This window comes from Canis lupus, chromosome 26 (assembly GCF_048164855.1).
Source record: "Canis lupus baileyi chromosome 26, mCanLup2.hap1, whole genome shotgun sequence".
NCBI classification, from domain to species: Eukaryota; Metazoa; Chordata; class Mammalia; order Carnivora; family Canidae; genus Canis; species Canis lupus.
This window is the reverse complement of record NC_132863.1, coordinates 28,564,695-28,590,468: the sequence shown is the minus strand read 5'-3', so window position 1 is coordinate 28,590,468 and position 25,774 is coordinate 28,564,695. Positions and strand designations below refer to the sequence as shown.

General features: G+C 46.1%; 1 protein-coding gene across 7 annotated transcripts in view; it reads left to right on the top strand.

The window, feature by feature from the left end:
• TTI1 (TELO2 interacting protein 1) overlaps positions 1–25,345 on the top strand; it is a 46,812-nt gene extending 21,467 nt beyond the window's left edge. For 2 of the 7 annotated variants that reach the window (XM_072800992.1, XM_072800989.1), the window contains 6 exons: positions 2,572–2,781; positions 6,357–6,505; positions 9,659–9,799; positions 11,923–12,127; positions 12,397–12,484; positions 24,575–25,345. In XM_072800992.1, coding sequence (XP_072657093.1) covers positions 2,572–2,781; positions 6,357–6,505; positions 9,659–9,799; positions 11,923–12,127; positions 12,397–12,484; positions 24,575–24,758 — 977 coding nt within the window. In that variant the 3' untranslated portion in view covers positions 24,759–25,345. Of the gene's footprint in view, positions 1–2,571; positions 2,782–6,356; positions 6,506–9,658; positions 9,800–11,840; positions 12,128–12,396; positions 12,485–17,005; positions 17,089–21,930; positions 21,971–24,574 lie in introns of all 7 variants that reach the window. The other 5 variants (XR_012018569.1, XR_012018571.1, XM_072800990.1 and 2 more) reach the window with 5 other exon arrangements.
• The last annotated feature ends 429 nt before the right edge of the window (positions 25,346–25,774 follow it).

Sequence of the window (25,774 nt, the reverse complement as noted above, 5' to 3'; positions counted from 1 at the left end):
TTGTCTTCAAGTTGTCTGATAGCCACTCTCTTATTTTTAATTTTATTTTGAGAGAGATAGAGAGAGAGAGAGAGAAGAGGGGAGTGGTGGAGGGAGAGGGAGAGTGAATCTTAAGCAGACTCCCTGGAGACATGGGGCTCAATCTCACGACCCTAATAAGATCTCCATCTGACTGATGACCACTCTTTTAAGATGGGAATGGAAGTGTGGTCTCAGAAAACCTCTAAGAAGCCTTCAAAGGACCCAACACATGTTTTAGGAAATGGTGTTTCACACCGTTGGCTATAAAGCATCAGGGACCACAGCGAGGACAAGAATTATCAGTTCAGTTACTGCTGAGTACTACCTACCAGTTAGCTGATGACTCACAGCAACAAAAATAGGGTACCTTTAAAGTGAGAAAGAGTCCATGTCCCACATACCTCACCACTGAGAGATTGTGCTACAACCATATCTGTAGGACTGGTATCTTATTTTCATGGTTGTGTAGGTTCTGTTGTGTGGCTGCACACCATTTATTTAAATGCTCCTTTCTTGGTAGAGATTTTAGTTGTTTCCATTCTTCTGCCACCACACACAGACAAAATTGCTGCAATAAGTATCTTCATAGGTCATTTTGAACATGTCTGAGTATATCAATAGGGTAAGTTCCTAGAGAGGAATACTGATATGGAGGACAGTACAGTTAATCTGTTGTTGTTGTTTTTTTAAGTAATCTCTCTACCCAATGTGGGGCTTGAACTCACAACCCCAAGATCAAGAGTCACATGCTCCACTGACAGAGCCAGCCAGGTGCCCCTCATTTAAGTTTTGGATGGAGAGTTTCAAACTTCTCTCCAAAGAGAAATTGTACCAATTTAAGCTCCTATCGGCAGTGCAGGAGAGTGCCAGTTTTGCCACACACTCATCTACGCTATGTTGCCAAGCTTTTTACCAATCCCTGCTTATCCAATAGGAGAAAAATAGCACCTTATAGTTCAATTTACATTAAGAGTGAGGTTGAGCTTTTCCATATGTTTAAAAGCCATTTGTAAGCAAAGACTTTAATGCCTGACTCTAGCCTAAATGTAGAAATCTTTGCAGCATATCTCTTTGAGCATTGTAAATGCTAGGTCCTGATTTTAACTCGTTGGGAATGCAATCTCTTGGAGTCTACTAGGGCCTGACTTATGTCTGGGGGCAGGGCATTGAAGAAATGGCATCATTGATCCCTTACATATAGAATGTCTAGGTTCTGTGTTGAAGACTCTCCTCCAGCATTTGCTCTCTGCTGTTCCTATTTGCCTGGCCCTGGCATCTCCCATCTGCTGTTGCTCTGGCTCTATGCACATGCTCCTTTATAGAAAGTAGATTAGCAGGTGCTAAAGGTTATCAGAGGCATTTTTCCTGCTGTCTGTAAAAGGGTGAAAATTCACACTAGGGTTTTCAGGGGGAGGAGGTGGGGCAGGTTTCGTTGCTGTTTCTTTCTTTAACTGTTAAGAGGCAGTTTTGAAATGAAGCCCTAGGGGAACCCCAGTATACAAAAATAGTTGAAATCAGAGCTGCAGGGTTAGAGAGGAATTAGAAGCGTTGGGCCCACCCCCTTTAGCATGCTGTCTTTTGGGGCCCTCCCTGTTGTGGCCCAAGACATTTCTGCAGAGCCCTAGAGGTGACACATCAGAAGCATTGGAGCATCCCAAAGAAGGAAAAGCTTTGAAGAGAATATGCCAGCCTTTTCTATCAGAAATACAGATGTGAGGGGCTGTATCCATTCCAAGACTCTGTAGAGCCTGTCTTCTAATCAGGAGTGCATCCTGTACTCAGAATTTTGTCACTTGTATGTATTCTCCAGCCTACCATATTTTCTCATTCAGCATCTATTTTGAGCACCCATTCCATGCTGGACATGTTGAATTCCAGTGGCAATCAATGGAGCATAGAGTCTAGTGGGAGATTCAGACACTAAACAGCAAACTCAAGGTAAATGTAAATAAAAATCATGCTGAGTTGATAGGAAAGAAGATGGTGCTATATAAGACAACCTATAGGTACCTAAATTGCATTGGGACGTCAAAGGATAGATGGCTTTACCAGGCAAGTTCTTCATGTGTTGAGATGTGAAAGGTGAGTTGGAATTAGCCAGATGTGACATAGTGGGGAAAGTACTCTATTTTTTAAAATATTTTATTTATTTATTCATGATAGAGAGAGAGAGAGAGAGAGGCAGAGGGAGAAGCAGGCTCCATGCCAGGAGCCCGACGTGGGACTCGATCCCGGGTCTCCAGGATCATGCCCTGGGCCAAAGGCAGGTGCTGAACCGCTGAGCCACCCAGGCGTCCCTGGAAAGTACTCTAGACAGCAGGAATAGCACATACAGAACATTCTAGGGCAGGAAAACCCCTGCCACATTGGAGGAACGGGAAGATATCTAGTTCATAGGCAGCTGGGAGTGATTGGAAGATGAGGTTGGAGAGACAGAGGGACCAGATCATGTGGAGCCATGCAAGCCATGGCAAAGAGCTTATTCCAGTTACAGAGTACTAATGCCTATTGTCCATGACCATGGTGATCATTATAACACTTTGTTTTCAGCCCAGTGGTTCCCAGACACAGATGATCTCAGGCAACTCCAAGGGGAAAGTGCAGGGGAGGCGGGAAGTCATTTGAGCCAAAGACCAGCAGCTTCTGAGAAGGGACTTGAGAACACCACCACAGCAGAAGACATGGAGCTGTTTTTGCTGAACTACCTCAAAGAAAAGGATGTGGCAGATGGAAATGTCTCAGATTTTGATAATGAAGAAGGTAACTGTATTTTGGCTTCGCCAGTTTTTTGTTTTTGAAATGGATTATTAAAAGAATGTGATATCATTACAAAAATTTTGGAAATCAGAAAAGTCACTCATAACCCCACCATGCTCCACGGAAGCATCCTCATTTTTTGTGCAGTCCTGTCCCATTCTTTTTTTTGTTGCAAACCTATTTTCATGTGGTCAGAGCCACAGTTTAAATGCATTATACCGTTTTTGCACTAAGTTAATCAGCAACTCTCCACATTGCTATAGAGTTTTCATAATTAATGTTTTAATAGCTGCTACTAAGTATCCATTCCCCTGTGGGAAGTTCAGGTTGCTTCTTGCTTTTCACTCTAATAAACAGTGCTGCAGTGGATGATTCTGTGCACGTGACCTTTTCCCTTTTTTTGCATATTTCTTTATAAATCCCAGAAGTGGGATTTCTGGGTCAAGGATATGAACATTATTTTATGCTTGCCAAATTGCCTTCCAGAAAGGTTGTGTCAATTTATACCTTCCCTTCAGCAGTGCTGGATTAACACTGGTTGTACCACAACCTTGCCAACATTGGCCACTAACGAGTTTCACTTCTTGCTAAATTAATAGGTGAAAAATGGTTCTTGATATTGGGCTTTGCATTTCTTTGATTACAGGCAAGGTTGAACATTTTACTCTATGTTCCTTACCTTTTTTTTTTTTTCTTATGCCCATTGTCTATTCATATGCTTTGTCCATTCATTTATTGGTGGGAGGAGATTTCAATGATTTTCATATTTATTTATATGATAAAGGAAAAGGGAGTTCAGGTTTGTTGAAGCTCCAGCCTGTTGTTTTATTCACAAGCTCAATCTGGAGCTTCAGGTCACAGAAGGATTAATAAATTGTTAGAATCTCCTCTGCAAACATAAAATGCCAAGTCATAATGAGCTTGGTGGTCTCAGAACTATCCTAAATCGAACTGAGTCCCAAATTAGTTCATTAGGTAGGAATTGAGCAGAATTCTTTTTCTTTTTTGGTAGTCTCCACTCCGAACTAAAACCAGTACTTCCAGGATAACAGGAAATAGTTGTTCATTGCAACTAACTACAGCCAGTTCCTTCTAAATAGTAGGGAAGCATCACAGAGCCCAGATAATGATTTATGCAGAACAGAGTAATGATTTATGCAGAACAGAGTCATTACCCTCCCCGAGGACAGTTTTCTGATCAGAAGTCTATCATCAGACCTCTTCTTCTCAGTTTTCTTTTCTTTTTCTTTTTATTTATTTGTTCATGAGAGACACACACAGAGAGAGAGAGAGAGAGAGAGAGGCAGAGACACAGGCAGAGGGAGAACCAGGCTCCATGCAGGGAGACCGACGTGGGACTCGATCCTGGGACTCCAGGATCAGGCCCTGGGCTGAAGGCAGGCACTAAACTGCTGAGCCACCCAGGGATCCCCTCAGTTTTATTTCTTAAGCCAACCCAATCTTTCTTTTCCTGACCTGCACCCCATACCAAAACCTGGAAACCCAGAAGGAGGGGAGGCATCATGATCCTTCCTAATCCGAATTTGCTGTTCTTGTTTGAAATGCTAGCATTGGCTGTGAATCCATTCTTTCACGATTAGGATCTTCAGGTTCTAGTTGATGTTGGCTAGGAACAGACTGAATGAATCAACCTTTCTCCCAGTAACGGAAAAATCCACATCCCTCAAATAACATTGTGCAATAGGTGAATTTCAAACAACAAATCCTCCTCTGGGAAGAAAAGCACAGCCTTATCATTCTTATAATTATCATTCATCAAGTACACACCACACACTTGGCATTATAAAGAATGTTTGGCTTGATGTTGGTTTGACATGTGTTTTTTGTTTTAGCCACAATGAAAGCATTTCGTGTATCTGAGGTCCCTTTCTCCAAGAAATCCAAGCATTCTACAAATGCATTTTCATTTATCTTTTCAGCATCTAGTAGAGACAGGTGTGGCCTGCGCTATAAGATTCTGTTGTTTCCAGCAGAGGAAACTGAAGTGGGAAAAAGTGAAGGGAACAACGTTCAGCGCAGTGGAAATGAGCACCAACAGTAATGGGGGCTGAGGGGACAGAGCTGGAGGCTATAAATAGAGGGAAATTTTTCAGGGTAGAGATTTTGGCCTGGGTTTCGGGCAACTCTCGGGTTTTTTGTTCTTGTTTTAATTTGCAAACTTATGTCTATCATGTGCAACACAGCATTCTAAGCAGTGAAAGAATGCTAATAGCTGGTGACATTCATCTTATTTAACTTTCTTAATGAGCAAATGAGGTGTGCGTGCTTTATACCTTTTTTTCTAGATGAAGTAATGCCGGATGAGAAGGTTGCTAATAGGTGTGCAGGCAGGACTTGAACCGACCTCCTTTGACCAGACCCTCTCTCTGTGTATTGTGCCAAGCTGCCCTTCTGTTATCTCTTATGCTGACATCTGTAAGGCCTGATCTTGGCCATCGAAAGATTTCACAGGCTGGTGGAGAAGCCACATGATCCCTTTAGTCAAGAATGGACCAAGAAGAAAGAGTAGAGGGCAGGGCAAAGGCCAGCCAGGGAGCTGCCCACCTCAGGGCTCCAAATTAGAATGTTGCCCTCTTCACATTTTTATTTTAGATATTTATTAATGGATGAGATGCCTGGGTGGCTCAGTGGTTGAGCATCTGCCTTCAGCTCAGGTTGTGATCTCGGGGTCCAGGGATTGGGTCCCACATCAAGCTCCCTGCAGGGAGCCTGCTTTTCCCTTTGCCTGTGTCTCTGCCTCTCTCTCTCTCTCTCTCTGTATGTTTCATGAATAAATAAATAAAATCTTTAAAAATATATATTTAGGGCAGCCCGGGTGGCGCAGTGGTTTAGCGCCACCTGCAGCCTGGGGTGTGATCCAGATCCGGGATCAAGTCCCACATCAGGTTCCCTGCATAGAGCCTGCTTCTCCCTCTGCCTGTGTCCCAGCCATTCTCTCTCTCTCTCTCTCTCTCTGTCTCTCTCTTTCAATAAATAAATAAATAAAATCTAAAAAAAAAAATTAAAATTAAAATATATATTTATTAATGGAAATTTATAAAAGACTGGAGGTAAAGGAAAAAATTAAAATCCTATATGATCTTATCACCCCATCTCTTAGTATTTCGTTGTCCTTCCTGCTGTGCAAAAAAATTATATAATAGTGCTCCCACTGTGGATGCAATTCTATATACTGCTTTTCTCTTTTTAGCACATATTCTTTCATAAACATTTCTCCTTGTTTTTAAAGCCCTCAGCAAACACAAATTGGGGCCCTCATGATATGTCATTGTATGGATGTACCATGGCTTCTATAATTATTCCCCTTTGAATGGCCATGGAGTGGTCCCCCATACCCCCCCGCTCCAGTTTTTAGCTATTATAGTTAATGTTATCTGGTGAATATACTGACTCCTAGCTTGACCCAAATTTTATATGGTTTCCTTAGGATCAGTTCCTAGACACTTTCCCTTGTAAATGCTGTTCCTGTGTCTGAGGTTGGGAGATCAAATGGAAGTGGGGCATCTCTCATAAAACTGTGTCCCCAGTTATGCTTTTTTTTTTTTTTTTTTTTTCAGAAGAGCAGTCAGACCCTCCAAAAGTAGACGAGAGTGACACTGGTCCTGATGTGGAGCCACCGTTGCCAGTGCAGATCCAAATAGCCACAGATGTGATGGAGCGCTGCATCCACATGTTGTCAGATAAAAATCTGAAAATCCGCTTGAAGGTCAGTGTGCAGCCCTTTCTCTGCATTTGCATGGCAGCAGGACTCCAATTCGGTCTGGCTGGCAGTGACTGCACGGATGAGCAAGTGGCTGCCCTTATCTCCTGGTCCACGTGTGGTGGCCAAGAGAAGGCATCAGGAAGAATTTATCTATGGGGTGACAGCCTTACGTCCTTCTGTATCAGCTCAGATGCCAAAAGGGAGCCAAGTCCCCTTTGTAGAATTAAAAAACCACGAAGTTTTGGACATTCGTTGACTCTTCAAGGGAAAAAAGAGTCCTATGCTTTGGAAAGGATATCATTTTCTGAAGTGACTTAATGTAGGAGGCAGGTTTGAATCCTTGGAAGCAGTCATTCTTCCAAGCTTGACTCTGGCCCCATCTCTGTTTCTGTTTCCATGTTCATCCTTGGAAAGACACCCACACTTCTTAATCACACATCCTCGTTTGCTGGCAGTTTCCCAAGCAGCGTGCCCATCAGCAAACTCTGTGATAGCGAAACAAGACAGTGGGGTAGGTGGGTGGGCATGGGGACAAGGCTTTCAGAATCACCTGGGAGAAGCTCACACAGGAAGAGCCTGGTCCTTCTCACCCCCAAGCAGTCCTAAGAAACAGCTGCCTCAGCGAGTTACTTTTTTTTTTTTTTCTCAGCGAGTTACTGTTGGCAGTGAGAGCACACTGCCCTGCTCGGGGTGGTGGGCTAGAAACCGCGATCCAAGATCATCTCAGATCTCAGGGTCTGTGCTTTGTGAAATTTGTTTTGTTTCCCCAGAGGCACCACTTAGCATTCATCTCTTGTTCCATTCAGCAAGTACTCTTTGAGTGCCTGCTATATGCAAGGCTTGATTGTAGATGTCTGTGTGATATATTAGCCAAGTGTCTTCCCTTTTATGGAGGCTTTGTAGCAGTTGTGTTCACCCCGTAGTTCTTGAGATCACCAACGTTGGAGTCAGACCTACATACCTGAGCTCACCTCCTGGCTTTGCCTCTGTGACCTTGAGGAAGTTACTTTACCTTTTTAAGCCTTTGCTTCTTCTGTAAAATGGATGTGATGGTATCTACCTTGCTAGGTTGTTGATTATAAATATGAAACAGCATCAAGTAGGCCACATATACACGTTCATTTGTTCATTCACGTAATGTTTATTGCCGACTGCTGCAGGTCAGGCAGGGGATGTATAGAAGGAAGTGAAGCAGGTATCCCTGTCTTCATGGAACTTCCTGTCTCTTGTGGGGAAATACACAACACACACTTAGAAGATAAGGAAGTATCTGAAGGTAAATAGCAGGTTCTGTGATAGAAAATAGTAATTCACCCATCCAGTGAACATGCATAGGAGCCTACTCTGTACCAAACCCTGTTGAATAAGACAGAGCTAATACCCTGATTTCGACCAGGTCATTGGGGAATGCCTCTCTTGAGGTGGTGATGTTTGAGCTAAGACTTAAAGGCTGAAAAGGAGCCAGCCATGCAAAGGGGCAAAGGCAAGGAGATGAAATGTTTCAGGCAAAAGAGGAAATGTATGTCTTGGAATCAAGTGGTGTCTGACGTAACTTGCCCAGTTAGTGACAGAGTTCACCGAGAAGCCAGTGATAGCACTGTCTCCCCTGTACTGCTCTGTCATCCACTATATGCCCAGGTTTCTCTTACTCTCCTGCCCGCCTGTACCCCCTCAAAGGCAGGCCCTCTTTTGTTCTTTGTTTTTCAGATTTTTATTTATTTATTTGAGAGAGCATGAGTGGGGAGGAGGGACAGAGGGAGAGGGAGAAGCAGACACACACACACACACACACACACACACAAACACACACACACCCTGCTGAGTAGGGAGCCTGACATGGGGCTCAATCCCAAGACACCAGAATCATGATCTGAGCCAAAGGCAGACAGTTAACCAACTAAGCCACCCAGGCACCCAAGCACCCTGTTCTTTGTTTCTGTTCTGGTCTCAATGTGACCAGCACATAGTAGACATTCAGCAGGGCTTAGTGCTTGATGTTAAAAGACCTCACTGTATCTTTCTGACTTAGATGTGTGCCCTCCCCTCCTCTGTGAAGGTGGGCCATCTCTGGGAGGAAAGCCCACATTGGTCATCATCATGACCCCTGCTAGCGACACTGAGGCAGGCCAGTGGTCTTTAGTGCACTCTGAGCTATGGGAGATCAGGACACATATTCTCAGGGAGGGTAAAAAATCCAATTTACATCTAGGCTACGTGAAACCTTTCTTCTGAGGTAGACCTATGAAGAAGAAAGCTGCCTACTTGGCCTTTCCATGTAGAAGAAAGAGAACATAATCTAACCCAGCTTCCCAGCATCCTCCCCTCCTGTCTCATCCAGTGGCACCTGCATCTGTTCAGTTGCTAAGCCTGACTCCAGGCAGTCCCTTTGGATACCTGTCTATTTTATTTTATTTTATTTTATTTTATTTTATTTTATTTTATTTTATTTATTTTATTTATTTATTCAGGAGAGACACACACAGAGAGAGATAGAGACAGGCAGAGGGAGAAGCAGGCTCCATGCAAGGAGCCCAACATGGGACTTGATCCCGGGTCTCCAGGATCATACCCCGGGCTGCAGGCGGTGCTAAACTGCTGCACTACCGGGGCTGCCCCGATACCTGTCTCTATTGCCCCAATATCTAATCCATCAGCATATACACACATTCATATACACACCTCATATACACATTCAGCATATACACACCTCCAAGATAGTCCCCAAACCCCTTCATTCCTCTGCCACCGCCCTGTGGCCACATCCCAGTCTTCCTCTCTTCTGGCTGCTTCCTGAGGGGCCTGCTTCCATCTCTCTCTTGTCACAGGCCCCTCCCCACTCAGCAGCCAGAATGCCCTTTTTAAAACATGAATTGTATCATGGCACTTTCCTGCCTAAAACATTCCGATGGCTCTCTGCTGCACTTAGTATGAAACAAAAAATTCATAATGTGATACCTTCAGGGGCTACCTCTTACCCCTCCTGTGTTGTGCTGTACTGCATGAGGCCCTTCCTTTAGTTCCCTAACCCCTGCAAGGCCTCCCTCCTCTGGGTTGTCCCCATGGCTGTTTCCACCTCCGGGACCTTTTAGGAACACTCTTACACTCTTCCCATGACTAACTCCTACTCTGCCTAAATCACATCCTCTCTTTTTTCAGGTGTTGGATGTGCTGAATTTGTGTGTGGTTGTTCTGCAGTCCCACAAGAACCAGCTCCTTCCCTTGGCTCATCGGGCCTGGCCCCCACTTGTGCACCGACTCACCAATGATGACCCCCTGGTGGTGCTCAGAGCCTTCAAGGTACTGTGCTGATGCCTCACCACTGTCAGCTGTGGGGGGTGGGGGGCACTCAGCACAGAGCACTGCCATGTCTTTGCGGATTCGTTCTCATCTTAGTTGATAGCAATGTCATACCTTGAAGAAAGCATAGCAGGATAAGAAAGGTACAAAGAAGAAAGCAAAAGTCAGTCTCCTCTTGAGTTAGAAGCAGAAGGAACTAGCAGGTAAAAAGGACTGCCAGTATTGAGCACCCACTGTGTGCTTGGCACTTCCTCACATGGGAAGTTATCTCCTTACAACAGCTGTGTGAGGGAGCTACTATTCTCCCCATTTTTTTTTTATTAAGATTTTATTTATTTATTCATGAGAGAGAGAGAGAGAGGCAGAGACACAGGCAGCGGGAGAATCAGGCTCCATGCAGGAAGCCCGATATGGGACTCGATCCTGTGGCTCCAGGATCAGGCCCTGGGCTGAAGGCAGCGCTAAACTGCTGAGACACCCGGGCTGCCCTATTCTCCCCATTTTTGACAGAGGAGGAAACAGGCTCAGAGAAGTTCAGGGATTTTTCTCAAGATCACACAGCTAGTAAGTGGTAAACCCCAAACCTGTGAGTTTGTGCCCACCTTCTTAGCACCACACAGGAGTCAAGGTGAAAGGGCCTGGGTTCTAGCAGTGGGCATCCTCTGCCCATCCAGGTGACTCTGAGCAAAGCCTGTGACCACCTGTTTTTCAAGTTGGCCTCAGGAGCATGTGTTCCACCATCCTCATAGTATTGTTGTCAAGGATAAAATGGGTCTATTTTGGTGAAATGCTTTGAAAAGTTAAAAGCTATATATATATATGTCAGGTATTATTCTCCCTGACTTAGTTTGGTTTCTATCAGCACACATTTTGGCTTATTTATTTATATTCTTCCTTTTTCTAAAAAGTACTTAAGGCAACCTACAGAGATCTATTTCCCAGGGCAAGCTAACATAAATTAGGAGTAGGTGAGCAAGATGACGCAAAGAAAAAAGATGTGTAGGGACCTAAAGTGAAGCCAAGAACGCAGCTGGTATACTTGACAAAAGTATTTGGGTTTTCTGTAAGATTCTTCAGCAGATACTGGACCAAAACCAGAGCTTACATTTAAAACGTATAAAATTACTAATATTTTTATTCTAAAGCAAAATATACAAAATCACAGACACACAGAAAGGGGAAGAGGGAGGCTGGGATAATGCGAGGCGGGGAGGGGGGTCTCGCTAAATCTTATTCAGGTGTGCTACTTTCCCTTATGGAAATTAAGAGGTAACCTGAAATGACAGCAGGTGTAGAAAAAGGAGAAAGATGTGTACACTGTAACTGAGGCTGCTTTTCTACCCCCAGACATGCTGATGACATCCGAGGCCTAGAGGGCTGTGTATAGCCCAGCTGTGGGACCTCAAGTCAGGGCCTCATTCTCTGCAAAGTCAGCCAACACCGCTGGTTATGCCTTGCTGACCAATTTTTAAAGAAATTCCTATTATCCTGTATATTCAGCCTTGTGCGGTGGGGCACAACGTTTCAATATGTTCTGCTAGAGAGAGTTTAAAACGAGATGCAAAGAAGCCGCCTGTTGTGGAGGACAGGACAAGGGTGACGTGCATAGGAGACGGTGCAGTGAGACAGGAAGGGCTCCAATATGGCCCTAACTGCTGGGCACTGACACAGTCAGCCTCTGCCCTTCTGGGTCCTGTATGCAGCAGTAGTTGGGCTGCCCTGTTTGTGTTTGTTCAGCTAGCTAGAGTTCAAAGCACAAGTCTTTTCTCAAGGGATGTTAGGAAGAGTCAAGAGATGATCTATATGAACTGCTTTAAGCTCTTCTTTTTTTTTTAACCAAAAAAGGGAGGAAAATCAAGGTATTAATCATATTATTTATCCAACCCAAGATTCCTTTGAATTATTCCCCATGTAATCTGTATTTATGGATAGAAGCAGCCATGCCTTGGGAGCAGAGACCTCCAAATTCATAACTGTCAGAATCACAAACCATGGGCAAGGAATTAACAGCAGTAATTCTATTTTTTTTTTTTTTTTCAAGAAGAAATTGAATTACCAGACGTTCCTTAGCTCTGTGCTGCCTTGGCAATGTGCAGTCACCAGACCCGGGGCTGTTTCTGCAGGTCTTACGTACCCTCGGAGGCAAGTGTGGCGACTTTCTGAGAAGCCGGTTCTGCAAAGACATCCTGCCAAAGCTGGCTGGCTCCTTAGTCACCCAAGCTCCTGTCAGTGCCCGGGCTGGCCCGGTATACTCCCACACGCTGGCTTTCAAGCTGCAGCTGGCTGTTCTGCAGGGCCTGGGCCCCCTCTGCGAGAGACTGGACCTAGGTAGGTACCAGCCACTCTCCCTCGGTGACACACACCCTGCACACGGTTTCGCCAGCGGCATGGCGCCCCACATCCGGTCGTGCTCTCTCCTCTCCTTTCACGTGTTCATCCTTCATTCTTTCTTTGGCTTCATTGTCCCACCCATCTTGATGTTTCTCTGCCTTGCCGGATGGAGTAAAGAGCCCAGGGTTCACCAGACAGCAGTTGCTTACTGCTTGGCCCAAATGAAGTCTGAGGGCGGATGCTTGTTTTGTTTTCCCTCTCCGCAGGTGACAGCGACCTGAATAAAGTGGCTGATGCCTGCTTGATTTACCTCAGCGCCAAACAGCCCATGAAATTACAAGAGGCTGCCAGGAGGTACGTCTGCTTGATCACCCGCATCCCTTTACGTTTGCTCTAAATTATAGATGATTTGCTAATGGCAAGTGGAGTCGAGGCATCTCTGTTCTTTTCTCTCCTCGCTCTTCTTGCCAGGTTAATATGGTTTCTTTAACTGGGCCAACTCTAGAGATGGTATTTTTACTAGATGCATTTCTCTTTGCAAGTAACCTTTTCCTCTGCTGCAGCGTCAGCAGCAATTCCAGAGGGGCAAAAGGCAGAAAGATGGCGTGCCGAAGGGGACAAAGCACTCTCCCAATCGGAGAGAGATCCACTTCTAGGCCCTATTCTAGTGATCACTGGTAACCCTGGCACCTCTCTGGACCTCAGCTCCCTCTTCTGCAAAGCATAAGCATTGGGTTACTGATCTGGCTCACCTTGATTCCACAGAGCATCTTAATGGACATCAAGTGTTTTAACCCTTGCAAATTGTACATAAAATTGGGTGTGTGCAAGCAGACACTTATATTCCTTTTTCTAGATAGAGTCCACAGCCTTCATCTGATTATAATAGGAGTCTGTGAACCAAGAAACATAAAATTGCTGAACTAATGGTCTAAAGGGCCTTTTCCAACTCTGAAATTATGTGATGGTAATTTCCAAGAGTTTAGCTTATTCTCAAATAGCTGTGCCACCTCTAACGGAAGAAGCTATGTCTGGTTCCTTGAGCCCTAAAGGATTTTTCTCAAAAGCTAAAACTCTGAGCACAGCAGCATTCCCCAGACTTGGGACCAAAAATCACTGTGGCCCCCCCTGCCCCAACTCTCCATCCAGCTGGGGCAGGGGGGCCAGAGTGGACCTACCCTCCCCCGGGTGTCGGAATAAAAGTTGGCTTCCCTGGCCTGGCACTGTGTACTACCCTGGGCACTGCAGCTCTATGTCCCAGAGCAAATCAACAATCCCTCCCACTTCTTAGGCTTCTAGAAATGAGTCCCCGATCTTCCTTGGTGGGGTAGGAGTTCTCTTGTTCCCTGAAGGGCTGCAAGGCCGCTCAGACTGTGAAATGAGGAAGCTGCTTGCTCCCTTACAAATCTTGCACTCTCTGGGAGTGATGGAAATATCCTTTTGAATTGATTTATTGTCCTTTGCAATTTTTTGCTTTTGATTTCCCCAGTTCCCTTTTTTCTTTCTGTCACTTTCCCGTCACTTCCCCTAGGCTCAGAATCAGTCATGGTTTCTTGAGCACAGGGGCGCATCCCAACCAGCTTCTCTTATCCTCATTCTTGTTCCTTAAAGAACCAACTCGGGGTGAAAATACTCCTCCCCCGGGCGGTGTTGCTGAAGCTACTGCTGATTTCAGGTACAGCTCAAGAACGTAATGAATTCATCTTGAAGTAAATTCTCTGTGTACCAGTTACAACCAAGAGTCACAAAGATCTGACTTTCCCATTCTCTGTCCCATTCTACTTTTCCTACACCCACCCCATACCCGTCCTACAAGTTGAGACCCATCAAACAAATATCCACCAGTCATTATCTTTTCATTTCTAATTTTCTTTTGTGCCGCTAACAGCAATTAAACCTGGAATTGGACCTTGCTGAGTCTTGAGTTGGTATTCAGGGTGCCTCTGGAGGAGGAAAATGCAGCCAGACCACTTGACTGCAGCGCCTTTGTTTGCTCTACCGCATTCCATTCAGGGTTGAGTCAGATGACCTCTCTCTTGCCAGGCTGGGAGGCGAGGAAGTGCAAGGTTGATTGGTTCACCAACACATCATCTGCAAACTTATTTTGAAGTCAAGGGAAAAAACCAGTGTTGTCCTTGATCAAGAACTGATTTGGCATCTTGATTCAGAAATTAATAAGCTCTGTAAATGGGAAAAGAAGCCTGAGACAATGGAAAACCTGGTCTCTTTGTGAGCCTCGTTCCTGAAGGAAGAGAGGGAGGTGGGGGTGGGTACTGGAACACTTGAGCCTACAATTGATGTAGCCTTCTGCTCCCTCATCTCGGGGACCAATGAACCAGGTCCCCTGGCTCAGTGAGTAGCTTCACCTTCCATCCAGTTGTTTGTCCTTCACTTTCCTCTTTCCCTCACACCCCACATCTCCATTCTAGAAGGGAAGCCTGTCCACCTAACTTGCAAAATCTCTCTTCAGACTCTGTGTCTCTTCACCTCCAAGCTGGCAGGCCAAGCCCCCCTCATCTCTTATAGGAACAGTTGCAGAAACCTCATTGTTGGCCCCCACCCTCAGAAACTTCATTGCCGCCCCCACCCTCACTCCTGCCCCCGCCCCGGGTCTGCACCCCATGAAGTAGGTGCTGACCCCGACCACCTGCTCGTGGGAGAAGGGAAGGCTGTTGTGTGGATTGTGAGGGCCAAGACTTTGTAGTTAAGTGTTCAGCCACCAGCTTCAGCTAAGTGTTGAGAAGAACCAGTGAAAGCCAGAACTGTCCACAGATGTCCCAGCTTCCTCAGAGCTAGTGAGTTGCTGGTGCAGGGTGGACAGCCCCTCTGTCCGACAGGGCTGGCGGGGGAATAGTGAGGGCCAGCACCTGCTCTGCAGGGAGCTAGGTGAGCAGCCGTTTGAGGGGTGGAAGAAGTTTCCTTCTACTTCACCCTTCTAGGTTCTTTGGCTGGCCTGATAATTGAGTTAAGACAGATTAATAGGAGACAAAACACATTTTTTTATTTCACACCTAAGGGTACCCTTATAACTACCCCAAGGTCATGTGGGGTAGTTGAGGCTTCTTTGCCATCCTGAGCTCAGGAATGGCCTAGGGGCCTGGGTGTCACCAGGGGAGGAGGGTGACTCAAGGGCCCTGCCTTAAGAACAGAGGTTTGGTAATTAGATGTTGGCCCTACCATATGCATAGGTTATTCAGAAGAAAAGTTATCCGAGGTAATAGCTCTCTTTCTGGGCCAGGCCCCTCTTCAAATTCTTTCTGGTAGTTAACAGAGAAGTAAGAATTTGTCTTGAATCTGCTGGGTCTCTATTGCCTCTGCTGGGTCTCTGTTGCCTCTGGCTTAAGTCAGTCCACACACCAAAATGCTTTTGGGGGCAGGCTCCTCTGCTCCACTTCACGAGTCTGTGGGTCCGGCAGGTGGAGGCCGGAACCTCTGAGGGCCAGCCTCCCTACCATTGGTGCTTGGTGCGGAGACAAATTCAGCAGCTCCGTGAAAGTTTCTCTTTGTGTGCATTACCATTAGCTTTTTTCCTCCCTCCTGTTTGCTTTTCCTGGCTCCAAAGAATGACCAAGCCTATGTTTGCTTTTTTAATTTGTCATATTAAATAGAGCCTTTGTGGCAGGCTTTTACATCCAGGCTGTAAACTCTAGAAATGGAAATTGATCAGGGGGTGGTTGATATAACCAAGGCTGTAAATGCTAAGACCAGAAATGCCATTCCAGTTTAATGCTTTTATCTAGCGAATGTGCCTTGTAAGGAGGAACATAAATCTTGCAACTTGGGGGAAGGGTGGGGGGGCTGGGGTAGGATAGAACCTCACCGTCTGTTACCACTAGGTGTCACTATTAACTGGCTATGCAAGAAAAATACCAGCTCCCCCAAAGTCCATCTAGTTAAATAATTTCAATGGATAACAAATAAGAAAATCCTATTTGGGGTGTGGAAGGAGGGGTCAGCATACCACAAGTTGTAAATGAGGCAGTGTCTCTGAGGGTAAGCATGAGATTACAAAGAACAGGTCAGCCATGCCTCCACCTCAACCATGGCAGAGGCCCATTCAACTGATTGAAATTCCCCAGTAGCCCTGGAAGCCTCCGAGATTTCTCCCATCATGCAGTGGGCCTCCACAGTTCTGTGCCTTTCTGACCATGGAGCTCTTCCTTCCCCCACATGAAAGGAATCTGAGATGAGAGCACATACCCTAAATTTCTGTGTTTTTCCTTAAAGCCAGTACACAGTGTCAGCTTGATTCAACTGAACTCTGTCGAAACCATGCTCCTTGGGCCTATCTCTGAGCAGCCTCTGAGTCTCCTTGTCTTTTGCAGAGAGGTCTTAAATAATCTAATAAGCCTTCTACCCTAGGGCTAAAAGGAACAAACAAGGCAATACCTGTTTTGAAAAAGATGAAGTCTGTGCTCCACAGGTCTCACCATGAAAGAACAATGCTCTTAGGCCACTTGGTCTCCACCCCCAGGCCTGCCTCCACCAGCGCAGCCCAGGACCCAGGTGGGGATGTAGAGTGCCAGCAGGTAGTGACTAGATGGTTGTGCGGGTACTGAATGCTGTGGTCCTTTGTGTGGTGGTGGCCAGGAAGGGGGTGCTGTGGCTGGAGGTGGGGGCTCCCTCCCAGCCTCCTCTGCCTAGCCATTGTACACAAGGGCAGAGGGTACACAGCCTTGGAGGCAGACAAACCTAGGCTCAGATCTTACTGGATCTGTGGCTTTGACCAAATGACTTCATGTCCTTGTACCTCGTTTCCCACCTCTGTAAACTAAGGATGATGGTGACCCCTTCCTCCCAGAGTCAATGTGCACATGAATTGCATTTCTATGTGAGGGAGTCGCACCTGACAAGTCTGTTCATTCTCCTGACCAGCTGAGGAGCTGCTGTGTGTCAGGCACTGTTCCAGGTACTGAAACGAGACAAAAGCAAGAGAGAGGAAGCCTCTGCCCTCGCAGGTATAGTTGTGTGTGTGTGTACACACCTGTTAGGAATATCTATAAATACACCAAATATATGGTGCAGTGTGTATATATTATATGAACACTTGTGCACTTGGGCATAGTGTTCCTTATTATAAGCCTACCTCATCTTTACTGAACTCCGAAGAGAGTTTTTCACCCCGGAATGATCTTTTCATGTTAATTGTGCCACCTCCCCCTACCGCCCTCTGCGTGAGAAGTCAGGACCAGGTTTCAAGGTTCATTTACTGGCTGACTTCCCCACTTTCTTTCTAGCAGTAGGATCCTAGCCTATCAAAGAACCAGCCGGTGCCTTCAAACCCTGGACGAACATAGACTGGCACGGGCTGGTTCATTTCATCCCCGTCAGAGCCCGGCTCCTCTCTTTACCCACACATGGGCCTATTATATTTGAACAGATCAGGAGCCACAGAGGTGATCCGTTAGTTCAGCTGAGCTTGAAATTAGTAGCTCTTCCCCTTAAATGTTGTGGGCAGTTTGTTTGAGTTTGGGCTGCAAAGCTGTTTCCCCCTTGGATTGCACCCAGCATGGAAATGAGGGCACTCCTAATATTTTTCCTTTTGACATTTGATTAATAGTTGACAAATCCAGACCCAAGTAGTTAGCTTTCCTATTATCCATCTTTTGACAGGCATTGCTGCTTTTCTTTTCAAGGCTCATTGTTCTAAAAATACACTCAGATCTGAAGCTGTTCACTGTGCATATACTGGCATGATTTCCTGGTGTCAAAGATAAGAGACATCTGCCATGCAGATTATAAACAAAGTGGGTTGCTGGGTTTCAGATCTGAAGGCAGGGACCTCGGTGCTACTTAAACCAAATGCCACCTATCCTTCTCCTGCTTCCTTGGTGTTGTCCTGTGATTGATAATTGACCGAGGTCAACCGTTTTACCCCCTAGTAGTAAGGCAGGTGTGGGGCATGCCTGCGTGTCACCGCACTGGGTTGGGAACCAGGATGCGCTTGATGCTCCGGGGAGCAGGACCACCTGCACAAAGTGGGTTTCACATGTCAAAAGCCTTGGCAGACTATAGGGTACCTGTTTCATCACTTTGCAGGGTCCGTGGTCTGTCCTGAGCACTTAAGAGACTGGTGTGAATGTCATGATTTCAGTACTGAGCAAACCAGCCAGGAAAACAGCCTTCATTATCTTATTTTATGTGTGTTTATTCACAAAATTTTTTTTATTAACATGCAAATACTGTGTTGAGAGCTGAAGGATTGTAAAGATGAATACCAGGTTAGAGTGGACTTCACATTGCTGCTCATGGCAGCACAGCCCTGGGCCAATCAGTTTACTTCTCCAAGTCTTTGCTCCCTCGTCTGCAAGACTAGAGTGAGCATATCTGCTATCTTCCACCTAATCAAATTATTGCAGGATTCAGTAAACTCATGCATATTATTCTTCAGCACAAAATGTCAACAGAGAGGAAAAAGTATGTAAGTAGTTGTTAGCATTATTAACTTCCTCCTGATTCCAAAAGAGACCTAGGGCATCTTATCAATTAAGTATATGCAACAAAAATAATAAAGGGGAAAAAACAAGGTGAAACCAGGGTTGAGGTTAACATATAAAGTGCACACCTAGAGTTCTGCACCCTTGCTGGAGACAAGCCTTCAGTGTGGCTCTCATCTTCCACAGACAGAGCAAAGAGGGAAATGCATCAATTTTGCACCTTCAGGCATCCCTGAAATAAGAAAAGAGAGCTCCGCAGAAAGAAGCACAGCTCTCCTTGGTTTTGAACCCTAAAAAATTTCTGCATGGGTCATCTTAGAAGAATGCTGGGTATTGTTGTGACTAATGTTTCTAACGTCCTTGCAGTGAATACACAACTAAGCTTCCTAGAGCTGCTTCTTCCTCGCATCCATCAGCAGAGGCTCCTGGCTTAGTGCCAAAGCGTGGGTTCCAGGAAAACAGTTGGGGGGAGGGGGACAAAATAGGTAGGCTGCTACAAAGATGTCTTTATTTTCAAGGGTATACACCTTTGGGGTGAGAGGGTGGGTGTGGAGTAGGAAACGCTCCATGTGGCCTGAGTCAGCCCCCTGTGTACTCTGGCACAGGGCCGCTTTGAAATCTGTGCCCAGCGGCGTCGTGGCTAGGGGGGTGGATCTAGGCCTGCGGGGGGCCTCAAGGCAGGCAAGGCAGCCAGATGGAAAGGGCTGCTTTTAAATCCTGCCCCAGTGGGATTTAAACCCTTCTAGGTCTGGCTTATTTTTGAATTGTCTGTAACAGATTGGTCCTCTCAGTGCCATATCTTTTTAAATATGCACAAAGCAATGGAGTCACTCCACTGCATTTATGATACTTTGTCTTGTGGTACTTTAGGGGTGCGATTAGCATTGTAAGCTTCTACTGGTGTTTATGGTTTTAAATCCTGTTCCTGTTGCATTTAAATATTTTTATTATCGGTCTTTGTGTGAGTATGCGAGATGGAGTTAGATCGATAGATGAATGGTTTCGAACAGGTAAATATAGTTAAGTCTAACGAGTACATATAGCTGCAGAGGTAATTGGTAGTATTTATTTGGAGAGTAAATCGTTGCTCCAAGTCATAATCCTCCATTTCCAACATTTAGAAACAAAAAAACGACCTCCTCGCAGGAGAAGATAGCTAAATTGAATAGCAAGAAAGGACAGGCTTGAAATACTGGTTAACCAATGAACCGAGACCCATTAGAGTAAATTACCGAGATAGAAACATCACCCCACCGCTCGCTGGCTAGGACACGTCGACACCCCGAGCATCCATTTGTTTAAAAGGAAACACACAGCCTCATTTGTAGCATCGGCGTGCACCGAGTCACGGGAGGAGATGGCCGGAGAAGAGAAGAGCGTACAGGTTCTGCCAGAGAGGGAATAGCAGGGAAGCTCGAATAACTTTGTGGGCGTGCCTGCTTCCCAATGAGTGAGTTCATTTTCTGATTGCATTTAGTCATGGCCATGTAGAGACAGCCCGTATCATGTTCCTAAGGTTTCATCCCTGAATAACTTCTTTAGAAGCCCCAAATAAATAAATAAATAAACAGATCACAAAGCCACAAGTTCTTTACCACTGGCACTTATGCAGACAGCTCATGTCATGTCATTTTATAAATCCAGAAAGAGACAAGGAGCAGCAGATCCCTCAAGCAAGTAATTGACAGAGAAAGAATAGCCTGTCACCCAGGAGAGGTGGAAGCTCTGCATTTCACTTACAGTTTATTTAGCTTCACTAGGCCTGGATTGGCTGGCGGTTTTCTAGAGCTGCTTTTGAGCAGATGTTGTCTAGACCGAGATGGTGAGGACACACCCTATAGTATTTGCATCTGCAACAGAGGGATTTCTTTGGGGTGTTGCCATATTTGGGAGGCCATCCGGTGCCCATGCTTGAGAACCACTGTGGACTGTTGACGTTGGAAGGGGGCTTAGAGCTGATGCTTACAGAGAAGCAACTTGGCTGTGTCCCCTCCTTGGGTTCCACCTCACATGTGCAGCCCTCCCCGCAGTGCACCGTGTGCCTCTGTGCATAGTCTGTCCTCCCTACCAGATGCGGAGCCCCAAGGCCAGAGCCTTTGTCCATCCATCTTTGTGTCCCACATACCCAGCTCAGTGCTTGGGCTAGAGCAGGTGCTAGGAAATGTTCAGTGAACCACAAAGAGGCGGGACCCAAACCCTGCTGACCAGAACCTAGTAGTAGCACATTGTCTATTTCCCCAGGCCACCTCACCCCCAGCTTTGTCACTCGGAGCAGGCCACTATTGATCATAAAGGAATGAGCCGCTTCTGTTGGTTTGGTGTCTGGAGTTTATTAGGTACTTGCTGATGCCCATCAATTGTAGATAGGGCTGGAGTGCAGGGAAATGGCTGCCTGCATGAAGCGAAATTCAATAAAACCGCATTTTAAGTGAAAAATCAGTATAAACACCAGGCTTCTTTGCCATGGAAACAGAGGTTGCTTAGAAACTGCCTAACGGCGAGTTCTAAATTTTTTAAAGTCAAGTTATCATTTAAGCTACACGGCCCTACAGGTTATTGAGAGATAATCACTCGCCTCAGGACACTTAGAGGCATGAGGCACAGCTGAGTGCCTCCCGAAACTCTGGGGACCAGATAATCTCTTGATAACTGTGCTCCCTGGAGCCACTGATTTGGGCCTGGGGGAAGGAGAAAGAAATTTTTGTTCAGGACTTAAATGGTATACATATATTTTTTTTAAGTGTTTCTCTTTAGGTTTGAAAAAACATGGAGCTGGCCATTTGGCATGTTCAACAGCCATCTCTGCCATGTCTCACGATGTATTAGGAACATTTTCCAGGCAGTTACCCCAGTCACTTCAAAGCGGAGGTCCTCTCTTTGTCTTCTGGCTTTCTATTATGCAAAAGGGCTTTTCAGGGTCTTCAGCTTTTGGCTCTTCACTTTCTGGGAACCCCTCTCCCCAGCTCGGGATGGGCAAGAACTGGCCGCAGGACAAAGTGGTACCAGAGTTTGGAGCAAAGCTGGGCCACTGAGCTCAGACAAAGGCCTCCCAGGCCTGTGTTCAGCTCCCAGGGGCTTAAACTGAACAAGGGTTCAGGTTCAGAATGTGTCAGTGTTTAGAGTTCAGCAGGTCGCATGCCTTTTGCCAAGCAAGAGCACAGCTACACCTGCCAGCACCTGGTTGCCCAGCATGGTTTTCACTCCCAGCTTCAGGCACGCAGAGGGCAAAGAATATTGCATTTGTTTTTTCTTGAAAATAGCGGGCGAAATGAGAATGCCATTGGCTGAGGCCTGGGACCCCCACCAAGTCAGTATGAAGGAAATTACGAGTGAAACAAAAGACAAATGTTTTGCCCTTTTCAGAGTGTCGGAGAAGTTTCCGTGGTGTGGCGGTGCTGCAAAGGTTGGTAGTGATAATTATTCCTTAGACACACACATAGTCTCTGGAAGGAGCAGTGTTTTCATTATACACTTCAAAGTGTTTTCCTGCACCTCATCTCCTTAGAGCCTGGCAACAAACTTGTGAGGAGGGTGGGGCGAGTGTGATCATCTTCCTTTGGAGAAAGAGGAAACAGGTTCACAGAGGCAAAATAATTTGCCTCAAGCCCCAGAGGCAGGAGAGGGAACTGGTATGGCTCCCTGCCATTCTGGGGGGTCTACCCCTTTAAGAGCTAAGGAAGGAGACCCGAAATAATTCTTCTAAGAGTTTGGATCTCACTTAATAAAAGAAGGTGAACTTTGTCCACACATTCTTACTTTGTTTCTCTGTGAGCATTTTAGAGTTCTCACAGGGCAAAGAGAGTGGCTCTCTCCTTTTCCTTTCCTGCCAAAGAGCAGAACATCTGCATTTAGCATGTTAAAAAGGACTCAAAGTGAACATTGCAAGGTATTCATGCCCCTATAAGGCAGAGCAGAGCCCTGACTGAGGTGGGCCACGGCACCACTTCGCCGGGTGGTGCCCAGATCAAATTATTCCTCGGTGCGCCAGGCTGTAGCCTGAGAAACTGTTCCAGTTCTGGAAGAGGGAAAAAAAAAATCAAATGAAGCCATTTGCATTCTAACCATCTTTGGCACCAGGAAAAACTGTCAACTGTGTCACATGTAAATAGAAATCAGCTTCCCATTTTTGGTGTGTTTTTTCATAATTTCCCTTGCCACTCTAATTATCAAAGATATTTTTGTTTTTAAACAAAAATTGTCTCCCACGCAGGCCCCATCTCCTTTCTGCGGTGAAGTGGAAACGATGAATTAGAATATTCTAATCACTTCTCCAGCAACCACCGCTGAGATTATAAGCACAAGATTATCCTAAGTAAAGAAAACTTAAATTGTTTAGGCACAAACCAGGCCAGAAAAATTTTCAAAGGATCCCCCCTTCCCTTCCCACCTGCCTTCCTTGCCTCCTTAGCAGATGTCTACTAAACCCAAGGAAGAAAGCAAAACTGGCTTCCCCCAGAGTAAGACCCAAATCCCCTAAAGGCACGGGTTTTTCAGATTAACAAAATTAAAAACAGAATTTAGCTCCATTCAGCATGCATTAAATTCCTGTTTGCTGCCCAACAGTATGGGAGAGGCTCCTAGGTCATCAAGAATAAAATGTGATTCATCAAATAGATACTATCCATGCCATTACTTGGTAGGTAAGGATCACATGGGCTAGACGCTGTGTAGGACTGGATCTGTGTTTTCTCATTTAAGCCTCAGCAAAATCCCACATAGCAGTGATAAGTGGACTAATCTCCCACAGCCACATAGCAGTGATGTCTGCCATAATGTGAATCCTGTTGGTAACCTTCCCTAGACCTTCCTTGGTGGTGAACAGTTGACCTCTCCTTTAGATCCTTTTATAGGATGTGATTTTCCAGAGAGGTATGTCATCTTAAGCCATTGTCATGCAGTGTCATAAATCACTAATTAAATATAAGAACCTGTTGGGTCAAGTATTCGTTGAGGGCTTACCATGTGCCATCCCAGGTGCCTGGTACAGCAGTGAGCCAAAAAAGGTGTGGTCGCAGCCCTCAGAAGCTGTATTGTGAGGACGGGAGATAGTTGATAGACAGTAAGTGCTGGGAGGGGTGTCCTGAAAGAGAAAAATAGGGGGCAGCCACCTAAGCACAATGGTCCAGGAAGGCCAACCTCTCTGAGCCGGTGATACATACCAACAGGGAGCTGCCCAACTAGGGGAGGGCCTCATCCTTCCTGGAATTGAAAATCCAGACTCTGAATCACTGAATTGGCCAAGTGTATGAAGTTTACACTTGGACTGCTCAGTGCAGTGGCCCTGAGCACATGGTTGGTCATTCAGAAATGGGATATGAGCAGATGAGAGGCAAAGGTTGCAACCCCAAAGCTCAGGCCAAGTTAAAGAGCCTCACCCTCAGGAGGTATGTGGTGTTGGGTGGCCCAGGCCCTTCAGCTCTGTCCCTGTCATGTGTAGGATACCAGTTCTCTGGCTCCACCCAAAGTCAGGGGGCCCAGCTCAGTCGGTTCCTGCTACAGGAGAATAACTGGGTCTGATCTCTATGAGCCTGTCCAGACCATCAAGAACCCATGGATCTTGGTGGCCAGAAGAGGGTGAACTACAGAGCTCAGCAGCAAGTTGGCAGGACAGGGATGAGGACCTGGAGACTCGGAGTGTGGGCTTGCCCTGTGAGCCTGGAATGAGAAGTGGAGCCCGTCAGTTTTCTTTAAAAACTCCTGCTTGAAACCCCAGGACTTAGCTGGTTTCTTTGCCAAGAGCTTGTTTAATGTCAGTATTGTTCTGCTCAGACTACTTACTTTACTTCTCAATGTCAATGGATATGAAATTCTTTATGCGCTGTGGGACCATCCTAATGGCCCTGTCTTACGAACTACAGTGGGTTTGCTCTGCTATTCGAAGAGATTGGATTTTATCAGGTTCTCCCCCAAATAACCCAGTAAGCTGCCCCGTCGCGAGAACACTAGCCACTCTCCCTTCTCTCTGCTCCCTTGAGACTCCAGCCCACCCTCCTTTCTGTCTCCACAGGGTTTTCCTCCACTTGATGAAAGTGGACCCGGACTCCACCTGGTTTCTCCTGAATGAACTTTACTGCCCTGAGCAGCTCACACCTCCCCACCCCAGCCTCCACCCCGTGCAGCTGCGGGGGACCATGGGGCAAGGGAACCCTTATGCAGCCAATGTGCTCTGCCTACTGCAGGAGCTGCAGTGACCCCCCCACCCCCCACCACACACACACACACCTAGGTGTGACAGGGCAATATCTTTGTCCCGCAGGTGGGGCGACCCCACCCTGACCCCAGGTGGTGGCAGAGAAGACTGCGAAGGTGGATTAGACAGCCAGTCGATTTATAAATTGATCGATCCCACAACTGCTTAGAAATTGAAGGAAAGTAGCTGACTGTTATTTATATTTCATACCTGGTGTTTTCAAATGACATTGTCTGGCAGCTCTAAGGGCTTAACTCCTTCGCTTACCATCTCTGCGGCCCCAACTGCCCCACGGGCCATCACCACACACACACACACACACACACACACACACACACACACACACACACACATCCCCACACCGGAGAGCCTAAGGACACATGGAGGGAGGCCTCTACTATGCACCAAGTGTGTCCCCTGAGCACCTGAGGACCACATGGAAGTACCACGCACCCAGGAGTCTTCAGAACGCAGCCCTACATCGCGGACATGTGTACCTTCCCTCCTGGAACAGTGAGCTAGAGCTAACTCATTGTACCCAACCTGTTATTTGGAAGAAAATGAAATAAAGGCAATTCTTGGATGAAAGCTGTGATCAAGAGCTCACTTTAAGGTTTGTTATTTAAATTGGGTGCTTCTTAAGAAATGAATTTATGTTCTTGAATGGATGATACAGAGCCATGGTGTAAAATCCAAGCAGTACAAAACAGAAACGGTGAAGTCTCCACCTCATTCCCCAGACATCTGGTGTCCCTCCCAAAAGACAAACACTCATGGCAATTTTTTCATACCTGTTAAGTAGGAGATTGATTATTTTTTACTTTTATTATGGATAATAGTATACAGCAAGCTCCATGTACCCATACCCCAGCTGCACGAGTTACCAGCACGTGGAGAGCTTTGCTTCATGGCTACCCTCACACATTTACCTCCCCAGCTTCCCCAGTCCCCGGAGTATTTTGAAGCACATCTCGGAAGTCCTATCCAAACCTTTTTTAAAATGTAAATCATGGGGTG